At 36.1% G+C, this 12087-nt stretch overlaps 1 protein-coding gene across 1 annotated transcript in view; it reads right to left on the bottom strand.

Annotated features, from left to right (window-relative positions):
* Nucleotides 1-12087, bottom strand: part of LOC107680414 (kinesin-like protein KIF21B) — a 66021-nt gene that overhangs the window by 51991 nt on the left and 1943 nt on the right. Inside the window, exons 2-4 of the mRNA XM_016476303.1 lie at nt 8058-8280; nt 4508-4690; nt 2832-2966 (exon numbers count right to left, since the gene is read on the bottom strand). Of these exons, the coding sequence (XP_016331789.1) occupies nt 2832-2966; nt 4508-4690; nt 8058-8280 (541 nt within the window). The remainder of the gene's footprint in view (nt 1-2831; nt 2967-4507; nt 4691-8057; nt 8281-12087) is intronic.

Here is a 12087-nt window from a genome sequence, read left to right as displayed (position 1 = left end):
ACAAAAGTACGGTTTAACATGTAACAGAAATATATTACTCTTGTATTACTTTTGTACAGTATAATGTACATCTTTAAATATTCAATTTTCTATCAAATTTAAAGAAAACATTAAAAATAAATATTACAACCAGATTAATCACTTAACTGTAGAAAAAAATAATACAATGATTAGCCTATTATAAAATGTTTTAAAGGAATATTCACACAATTTAAAATAAATGTTTAATGCCTTCATTTGATTTTCAGAAAAATTAAAACAAGAATTTCTGGGGGGGAAAAAAGAAAGAAAGAAAGAAAATGTTTGTAGGGCCCTATTGTTCAAAATGTTGAAATTGAGATTTTTGGATTTATTTTTTCACTGAAATAAATGTTTTTGTAATTACACAGAGAGTAAAGTACCGAAAAAAGGTACCGTTGGGTACCTGCACCGTAAGAGCAGTAGTGTTAATGATGATAGTTATTATTTTTATTATAATAATATTTACTACTGTTACATCACCAACAACAACAACATATACTACTACTAATAATTATAATAATAATAATGATAATAAATTATTTTTATTATTATTTACATTTAATAAATAATATATACTCTAGTACTACTACTACTACTACTACTAATAATAATAATAATATTATATTATTATTATCAACATTTAATATATAATATGCACACTACTACTAATAATAATAATAAATATGTACAGTATTTTATGTTCAATATTACATATTATCATTAACAACATTTAATATAATACTACTACTTCTATTATTATTATTATTATTATTATTATTATTATTATTCCTCTATACACAGAGACATCTCTTTTTGTAATGATAATAGTGTAGTGATATACAAAATAAAATCATAACATTATTTACAATAATTGTACACTACATTATGTTTATTAAATGCTGCTGACAATCACTGTATTTTCAACATAATTACATTAAAATTATGGTGTTTTTAAACTATTTTAAATTATCATTTAATACTTTTTTCACTTTTTTTCTCAGAATTGTGACAAGGCAACTAGCAATTGCAAGTTTTTTTTTTGTGAGTTTCTCGCTCACAATTCAGACGTTTCCTCACTATTCCGGGACAAAAACAGTAAAAAAAAAAGTTTATTTTTTTTATTATTTTTTAGAATGTCGTGCACTGATGAAGCAAGCACAATAATACCAAGGGCATTTAAGGAAGCAATTAATGTCAATTCTAATTTCATTCCAATGACTCCAGTAAATAACCCAGGCTGAACACAGGTCATAAACGCACAGATATCTGACCTCCTCCTCTGAGCTGACCAGCCGTGACGTCACTCCTGTGGTGTAGATGCCTCCGCTCCCATCCTCATGGATCTTAATGTTGGACTTCCTACCTCGAGCCTCAGGGTCACGTGTGCTGTCAAACAGGTCCAGGATCTCCTCATTATAGAGCTACAAGACAAATACACAAGCTTTGTGACCTTCAGAGGGCAAAGGTCAAGAGGTCAAAAGGCCAGAGCCTTGCATGTTCGACCTCGGGAATCCCAGAGACCACACAAGCTGATAGACAAGGGAATGATAAATAATGGCAACCTAACTCATGAGCAAAACTATAAGTCAAGAGAGAATGAAAAAAGAGAAAGTAAGGGACAGGGCTTTTCCCAGCTTCCCTTGCTTGGGGAAGTGGCACAGAGGGACTTGATAAAATCGATTTAGGGTTCAAAACAATAAATCAAACTGCTAATATAGAACAACAATGCACAAAGTGCACAAAGGAGTTCTGGAAAGGACATAAGGGCATTTTAATGCCCTATTAAAGCCGCCCCAAGAGACGGCGACTGTTCACAGCCACAGAACTTGACAAATCTGTCGAGTTATTCCCCACAGCGAGCCGCGATTCTGCTGAACAAACAGCAGCCTGTGCCCAACAGCAAGCGGCACGGATCGTTAAAACGCCCTGTTACAGGTTTAAACTCATTACCTAAGCCAGGACTTTACACGAGGAAGGGGCTAATTGGTTTACAGCTACACTGCTGTCTGCGCAGCCTGCCAGCTGAGGGCCTCCTTCCCGCCTAATGACTGATATCCAATCATGTGGACTTGCGAGGGGTTTTCTCCATGTCATCAAGAGCAGTTCCCTCTCAATCACACTCAGGTCGAGAGTCACAGCACAGTTACGAGATAAACAGAGCAAGGAGACTGGGACTACAGCCATCAGACCCAATACACACTGCAGAAAAGAGTTTTGATTATTGGAGTACTTTTATAAGAAAATACTATTTTACTCTGTCTTCTCAGAAACGACAAGTAACTATAGAAGCTTATTTCTACCACGGAATAGAAAAAAGTAATTGTGACTATCTCACAACTTTTTTTTTTTTTGTATTTTTCTCAGAATTGCAAGATGTTAACTCGCAATTACAAATTTATATCTCACAGTTGGGACTTTTTTTCTGGCTATTCTGAGAAAAAAAAGTCAATTATCTCACTTAACTGTAGAAAAAAATAATACAATGATTAGCCTATTATAAAATGTTTTAAAGGAATATTCACACAATTTAAAATAAATGTTTAATGCCTTCATTTGATTTTCAGAAAAATTAAAACAAGAATTTCTGGGGGGGAAAAAAAAAAGTTTGTAGGGACCGATTGTTCAAAATGTTGAAATTGAGACTTTTGGACTTATTTTTTCACTGAAATAAATGTTTTTGTAATTACACAGAGAGTAAAGTACCGAAAAAAGGTACCGTTGGGTACCTGCACCGAAATTCAGGTACCGATACCGGTACCGTACCGGTTAAAATGTGAACGGTACCCAACCCTAGTGTTGATGTGCCGTACCAGTTGTGGCTGCGGGCAGACTCTCATCTGGCAGAGGTGGATGGTGAAGATGGCATGAGAGCGGGAACTCTGGGCGTTCATCTGCGTGCTGGCGGTGGTGCGGGAAAGAGCGCCCAGCTTCAGACACTGCAGCAGCTGAGGAGAACGGACAGAAGTCTGAGTGAGACGAGCATTGACAGAAACATCTGTTACTGTTAAGTCATCAAGTAATAAGAGCCATTTAAAACAAATAAACATGAAGTCAACAATAAAATTACATTCACAAATCATTTCACTTCCATCATCTGTCAGGTTTCTGAGTGAAAACAAATGATCAATGAGAAATAATGTCAAAACAATGTAGCTCTTCCTGCAACAAGCTACTGTTTTTGTAACTCTGTACTCCACAAAAACAAACACTGCATTACAATGTTTTAATAATAATAATAATAATAATAATAATAATAATTAATCGTAGTAGTAGTATTTTATATTAACATTCCCGCCTAATGACTGATATCCAATCATGTGGACTTGCGAGGGGTTTTCTCCATGTCATCAAGAGCAGTTCCCTCTCAATCACACTCAGGTCGAGAGTCACAGCACAGTTACGAGATAAACAGAGCAAGGAGACTGGGACTACAGCCATCAGACCCAATACACACTGCAGAAAAGAGTTTTGATTATTGGAGTACTTTTATAAGAAAATACTATTTTACTCTGTCTTCTCAGAAACGACAAGTAACTATAGAAGCTTATTTCTACCACGGAATAGAAAAAAGTAATTGTGACTATCTCACAACTTTTTTTTTTTTTGTATTTTTCTCAGAATTGCAAGATGTTAACTCGCAATTACAAATTTATATCTCACAGTTGGGACTTTTTTTCTGGCTATTCTGAGAAAAAAAAGTCAATTATCTTTTTTTTTTTTTTTTAATGGCAGAGCTTACACATATGTGTGACACTAGCGCTGTTATATAAGGACAAGAACTTCATCTCCAGAGAGATCTGAGAGTCACTTCATCAGCAATTTATGGTTTAATTTGAGAAAAATTACTGTCGAGTGCACACAAAACCTCAAAGGTCTTCACGACAACCAAAACAAAAAGTTCAGTTTAACTTGAAGAAATTGTGACAGAAATACGTCTCAATGTATTAATAATACTAATACTACTACCAATAAAATATTATTAAAATGTTTTTTTAAGGAATAATTACAATTATTAGAACAACTGTTCTTTAATTTCTTTTTTAACAGTAAACGTCTGTTGTACTTGTACAGCACTTTGTTTGCAAAAAAATGAAATGGTTAGTTACATTTTTATTTACTGTTAAATGTTTTATGACTTCATCTGATTACCAGAAATATTAAAATACACAACACAGAATTTCAGAAAAAAAATAAAAATAAAACATTATTGGGCCCTATTATTTATTTATTTAAAAAATAATAATAATAAATTATAAGTAATAAATCAAGTTGTTTTTATTAATTCAATTGATTAGACATGCTCTTTGTTTATTACAATTTAAAATTAAATCATGTGAAAAATTAAACAGAACTTGAGAGTTATTTCATAGGGTCCTAAAAATCAACATTTTGGTAAAATTGTAATAAACTGTTAAATTGTACAACTTTCAAGATTTAAATTAATTAGAAATGCTTTTGGATTACTAAAATGTAATTTAAGTCTCACCTCAAGGAACTGGGCGCTGACTTTGAATTCTGGCAGGGGCATGCCGGCGCTCTGCGCATCTAGTCTGCGTTTCTGGATGCCCTGGAAGAGATGTTGCACAGCCCGTGGGATGATGCCCAGCTCTTCCTCCGAAATGGTCACATCAAAGCCAGTGCCCATGGTGTAGGTCTTTCCTGAACCGGTCTACATGAGAGAGCAAGACGACAAACATCAAAACTTGCACAAAACCCATTAAAATGCACAAGCAAGAATTCAAATGAATACAACATGTACAATGCTAACACACCATATACATTCATAACAACATAACTAGTGATTAAAGGGGTTAGGAAATGCATTTTTAAAATTATTTTATGTTTCCTTAGGTCTGCTTATAATCAGTTTTGTTGTTTCATCAAAAACGGTCATAATCTAGATATAAATGGTCATTTTCTACCCTGATTTTAGCCTCTGATTTGAATGCTCTGTTGAAAGGGGCGTGTCTGCTGAGAGACTTCTCTGGAAACGCCCACTTCTATGATTGGCCAACCTCTTTGCATATGAAATGAGTATTACATGGTGAACTCTCTCTTTAGAGCTACTCCCGAACACAATCATGTCTACTGAGCACACGATGCAAGGATCTCATTGCAACGCAATTTCTGCAATCTCACCAAGACTTCCATCATAACTAACATAGTGTAAAACACAATGTAAATGAGAGACTCGTTGAGCAAAAATGACAAACTGTGTCACTGATTATTACGTGAGTTTTGGTGAAAAAGCAGAAATCAAATCACTGATAGACTCGCGCTGATCTTGAACAGACTGCTCCAGTGAATATAAAGAGAACAATCTTTGATCACTTTCTGTTTGTGTTCACAATATGGAGAACTGTAGTTATGCAATTAGATTTTCATTGCATCTAATCAAACAATTGCAAATGTGAGCAAGATAATATCATCAGTTGGCATTCAAAATGATGCAAATATCAAATGCCTATTTAATCAGATTATATGCAATCATAATTAATCATTTAATTTAATAATATTAAAACAATTAAAAATATATATTTGAATTAATAATTTGGTAATTTCATATGTATGCTGCTTTTTGACCATGTCAAAGTTTTCGAAATACAATCTGTTTTCTAAAGTTTTCTTTTAACGATTTCTAGGTTTTAAGAACCTAAAAAGGTACAACATTTTCAGGCCAAAATTTCAAGCTACCGAAACTTTGAAGCAATCCTTAGAGGAGTTCTTAGTAGGGGTGTGCGATATTGACAAAAAATTATCTCGATATTTTCTGGGATTTTATCGATAACGATAATTAGACTAAATGCATTTTAATAGCCTGAATCATGCAGTGAAAAGAAAACACACTAAATGCGCACACACACTAGTCTAGACTTCACGTAATGTATGCGTTCAATATCACGATGCATCACAATGCATTGACGATGCACTGTATCCTCAATTTTCAATTTTACTTCACATTTATACAATTTTGTCAATAAACGTGGTTTCTCAAGTTAGTGGTATTACCCCCTGCTAGTGATGTGACATTTGAACCGAGGCATCGGAGCTTGTGTCGAGAATAAATGAGCCAGATGAAGGCTCGATTCGAAGCTTGTGTTGTTAACACAGAAATCACGTGACCAATAACAAACGAAGCTTCACTTTCTGTCCAGTCACGTGTGCAATTCACTTTGCGTGTTGGAAGTTCGAAACCCCAGATCTTACTTCACGAGTAAGTTTTAATTCGGACTTATTCAGTTACATTTTAGATACCCAGTCATACAAATAATATGAAGAATACAAATTATTTCAGAAAAATTCAATATTTGTCATATGCAGTTCATATGTGTACATTATTCTTCTATTACATCATATTGATATTCGTACTGGTATTAAAATGCCCAGTTTAATGGGTAAATTAATTTATCAGAGACAGAAATTCAACAAACACAAACACTTTTAGGCTTTTATTTGTGCACGTAACTTGAATCGGTCCGTGACATATGTGGTAGATGCCTCGTCCTACGGAGCGTCTTTCACAGGCTTTTAGCTACTATATTTTTTATGTTTTATGTTTTCGAGACACTCGAAGCTTTTAATCTTTTCCCGAAACAGTCAGAGGAAAGCCTCAGTGCTTCACGAGGCTTCATTTGCCCATCCCTACCCCCTGCATATTTCGTTGTGCGTGACATGATTTACACACAGCGTGTGTCTTCAGGTCGTGCTTACCAGGTTGTTCATAAAAGCCGAAATGTGGCCAGATGTCGGCTTTTAAAGTAGTTGGGAGCATTTTTAATTACTTGCACTCACGTCTCGCCTCCCTCCACCATTAGGCACGTTCGATTTGAAGCAGCGCTGCGCAGAATGATCAGTGTACGTCATAAACCGCGAGAGCGATTTGAAAGCATAAGGATCCGTCTGCTCTCGCGGTACTTGATGTCATACACTGATCATTCTGAGCAGTGGCGCATCAAGCCGAACGCGCCTAATGAAAGCTACCGCGACAAAGCACGTATGCGACAAATGACATCACAGAAGCGTCAGTACGTTATAATCGGTTATGGTCTATTACTGAACCGATACCGAATCGTCCTCGTCTGCATCGCGATGCATCGAAGAAACTATTAATTTCGACACCCCTAGTTAAAATACGCTACGCGTATAATTATTTTTTGTTTTTTAAAGAAAAAAAAAAAAACAAGTCGCGTATAAATCACATTTTATTATTTCATTCAGAAATAGGCCTAATGCCGAGATAATGAACAGGCTGCATTGTCAAGGTAGCAATGCTTAACTGTGTCTTAACATGTGGCGCCGGCGCAATCAATCACTTGAATTTTTTCCTTCTAACAGTGGAAGCAACTGCTCCTTTTAGTCATAAAGATAATCGGACTAGGCTACTTGTTGCACAGTTTTTCTTTCATTTTCTTAATTTATAAAGTAAAAATATATTTCTCGAATAGGCCTATTTATACGTTATATATAGCCAAGCTTTATTATGTTTTTCTCCGCTCGCTGAAGGGTTAACGGTTAATAATCGGTTAACGAGCGTCGGTTGTCGGTTAGGAAAAATAACCGAAATGAACATCCCTAACAACGCATTATCACTATATTATCCCGCTGTATAAACCGTAAATTAAGCGACTGTCTTTTTTATAAGCGCTTGCGCCTCACATGAGAGTTGCCTATAAGCAGAACTATTCCTCTCAGGTGTTCATGTGTCCATTCCTGTTTCAGCTGGCTTTCATACATCATCTAACACAGAGTTACAGTTCGAGCGATTAACCCTGACTGCTACACAATAAGCACTCTAAACGTGAAGAGGGTGTGTGACGAGTGGAACCGAGAGGCTCGACTCACAAAGACATCACATAGCACGTGAGGGAAAGGGAAAGGTCACAGTGTTAATACTGATTCATTGAAATTAATGAGCTGACCATATGGATGTGCAAGCGAAAAAGTGTTTTTGACATCACAAACAACTCATCTGACATTTCTGGATCACAATCTGGGTAAACATCATTTTATCGGTGTCCAAGTGTGATAGATCTTACTTGTCCATAAGCGAAGACAGTTGCGTTGTATCCCTCGAAGCAGCCTTCAACTAGCTTGTGAACACAGGCGCTGTAGATCTGATGTTGTTGAGCATCCAAGTCAAACACAAAGTCATACGTAAAGGCCTTGTCTTTACCCATGACCACCTGAGTCTCTCCGGGGGTAACGCAGGTGCAGATGTGACATCCCTCAATCTTTTCCTTTGCCATCTGCGGCCGGATCCTGATGAAAAGAACAGAACACAATTCTAAATGTAACAAAAAAAAAAATTGACACATATTAACAAAGGCAAAGATTCAAGGACATGCTGCATTCAAGTCATGTGGGAATTACCAGATTTGACAATTTCGTGGTTCAATATTAATGGTTCAATCTTCAAAAAGTCAAAAGTTGACAGGATGGCTTATCTTTATGTCTCATTGATAATTCTCATTGACTCATAAAACTATTTCAGTGATTCTGAAATGACATGAATTCACCATGTAATGAGGAAATGAGGACATAGACCTGGTGTTCACCACATTATTATACAGTAAGAACATCTAATTTCTAGCAGGGTGAAAGAACAGGTTAAAGCACTTACATTAACAGACAAGTGAACACTTGTCAAGTTAACATCAAGGTTAATTAAATCTCCAGGCTAAAAAACCCACTAATTCGTTAAACAATTAATTGAATCAAGTTAATTAGCTTTTGCTTGGGGCATTTGTGTTGGGCTGATACACATTCATCTCTAGTACAGACACTTCTAGCAACCACATAGCAACATGCTTAAAAACCAATAACAAGCACTGGTGAGTGGCGATGGACAGACGCCACTCATATCATATGTTGTTCAAATAATCTAGTTTTAAGCTGGTATTGTATTGTAATGACCACTGAGTTGAATTAGAGCCCATGGCTCCTTGATGACAACAGCCCTATTGTCCTCCATCTCTGATACACACAGACTCATAATAACACAAACACACACACACACGCACATCTGTTTAGCCCAACACAGTTATATAAAGGAGGCCCGCCGCCCGGAGAGACACTGAGAAAGTATTACGAGTGGCCTGGCTACCTTCTCTTTGTGTCATAAACACGCAGTGCACACGTTTATATGAATAAGGACATAACATAGGAATAAACTATTGTTTTTATACAGTCATTTCTAATTACAAAAGACCGAACCTAATTCTCACCTTAACCCTACCCTTAAAAAAAACGCTCTGCATATTTAGATGTACAGTCAAACCAAAATGTACTCAGACACCTTCAACATTTCACACATTATCACAGTTTATTCGCTATAGTTTAGAAAATGGTAACAAAATATGACAAGAACTCAGAGTTAAACTGTGTCAGAACAAATTCAGCTTGATGATATCAGATAACAATTACTCTAAGCAAATTAAATATGGTCAGGTCAAAATGTCGGAATAATTTTATCAGTTTTACTGGTAGTCCACTGTATGAAGAATTTTGGGGTATAATATGTCACAGTTTACTTTTTTTTTGTTATCCTCACTTACATAAATGAACAATAGAGTCCCGCACCCACTAATAAAAAAAATATCAAAGATTATATCTGGTGTCTAAAACATATATTTATGTAATCAATAATCAGTTTATTTATAAACAATTTATCAAAAGTAATTAATCATTTCATTATTATAAATAAATGAAAAGTAGGCTACTTTTGATAGATGTGTTTAGAAATAAATATTACATAAAATTAATAAAACTAAATATTTATTTATGTTCTTGTTATTTATCTGTGAAATATTTTAAACGAGAAAAATTACTAAGGGCAACTTTAATTCTAAAAATGCATGTTTTATTTCACGACTAGGCTTAGGGTGTAAGTCAAGGTTGGATAAAAAATAAATGCAATTAAAAAAAATGTAATCAGGTAAATGAAAAAAATACATATACGGTTCCATTTTACCTGAAGCCTTTAAATGTAATGCATCATAAAAGTACTTTTAATGTGTTAATTATGCACCTTATAATGCATTGTTTGATCTCATGAATAATTGTAACCACAGTTATAACAGTTTTATTCATTGTTACACCTTTAGAAAGCATATTTCATAAAAAAATATATAACACACCACACATTGCAAAGAAGGTCCTTGTGTTACGAGATCAGCAAAACATAAAACACCACAAACAGTGTCAGTAGCAGACACGACCCAGCACATGTTAGTCACATTTGAACCCTAATTCTGTGTTACATTGATCATTAGCATCTTCAGCTGTGAGGGATGCACAAACCAGCCGAATGTGGCAGGAAATGAGAGAGAACCATGAATAATCAATTAACCAGAGAGCACACATGCACAGAACGCAGGCTCGATCCCTTCTGTTCACACGCGCATCTATCCAAATAAGCCCATCCTCCTCTCTCTCTCTCTCTGGCCTCAGCTGAGCTTTAGCCTCTTTCGTTTATCCCGTTCCACAGTCAGGGGAACTGTAATCTATAGCGCATTGATCAGGAGGACAAACACAACACATGAGGCGCTCCCCCGAGAGGATCACACACTATAAATAACCCCACGCTGGAGGATTACACATCCGATCGGCCCGCACCGCATCCTTACCTGCCACTGAACACCGATCCCAGACCAGCTTACGCCACTCAAATCCTCCAACAGAGTCCTCAAAACCGTTTTTTAAATCAGTGTGTCGAAGGCACGTCCTTATTGCCTTGATCTGTTCATCTTAAAGAGCCGTGCAATTTGTAATTTCCTGTGAGATAAAATGCTAAACATCTCATGGAGATTATTAACACTTTGCTAAATAATTATGTTGATGTTCCACAGAACAAAGACATTTCATTCCCACAGGGCCTGGAGTTTTAATAGGGTTGGTTGCTCTAAATAAGGACTGCTAGTGCTATCAGTGTCACTATCAATTTTTAATTACGCAAAAGGATTCATGCAAAAAACAAAAACATCTTTAGATGAGTCAGAGACAAAATGCCACGAAAAAGTATATCCTCAAATACTTAAGCAACCTCTATCTCACATGCTGTTGTGTTTCCCAAAGGCGCAATTCAGAAAGTGTCTGTGTGGCTCTGAATTAGATTCATAAACAAGAAATCAGATGTTGGGCCTCCCATTTTAATATGTGCAGTGATGCATCATTTGTGTCTGACAGTCATGACACCCACACATGACAGAAACGCTCCTCACACACATGACGCATCTGTCCGCCTGCTGCCTCTGTGTGTGTTTGTTTGTATATGTGTACAAAAAACCAAAAGGAAGTGTGTCATCAGTCTGCTCTGACTGCACTTCCTGGTCTGCAGAGGGAAGTTCTCGCCACATCCTTCAGTTAGAGCCGTCTAAGATCAGTGTGAAGCCACCATACCCACAAAGAGTCATTTTCCCCCTTGAACATTTTCAAAAATAACTTCTGCATGTTGAAATTATCTTTCTCACAGAATGTGGCATTTTAAAGCTAATATACTTTAGTTACTACTAGACAGCAGCATCAGAGGCATACCGTCCATCTATAGCAGGTATATTAGTGGATTTTAAAATGGGAAATTTCGATGGGGCAAGACAGAACACTGGAATCATTTTTTTTTTTTTTTAACTCACAATTTCAAAAGTATAGCCATTAGCCATAAGACATGAAACTGTATATGAATCAACATGAGTCTATTGTTGTAACATTGCCTTCAAGTCATGTCTATGCAAAGTTCAACTCCTGCCATAACTATGCAAAGCCAGAAAACCATTAACTTTCAAACAGTATATCATATCTAGTATATCAGGAAGGGATGTAAAATGTAACAAAGTTAGGTTTACTTTCAGAAAACTCCCATAGACAGCAAGGTAACTACCACGTTCAAGGTCCAGAAAAGTACCAAGATGATCGACAAAGTAGTCCGTGTAACATCAGTAGTTCAACTGTAATGTTACGAAGCTACGAGAAACATTTTTGCGCAAAGAAAACAAAAATAACGACTTTATTCCACGTTTTCGTCTCTACTGCGTCACTTTGGCCGCGCGTTCACAACAGACGCATGGTGGA

Source organism: Sinocyclocheilus anshuiensis, unplaced genomic scaffold, assembly GCF_001515605.1.
Source record: "Sinocyclocheilus anshuiensis isolate Anshui unplaced genomic scaffold, SAMN03320099.WGS_v1.1 scaffold792, whole genome shotgun sequence".
In the NCBI taxonomy this organism is placed as follows: Eukaryota; Metazoa; Chordata; class Actinopteri; order Cypriniformes; family Cyprinidae; genus Sinocyclocheilus; species Sinocyclocheilus anshuiensis.
This window is presented reverse-complemented; position numbering and strand designations above follow the sequence as displayed.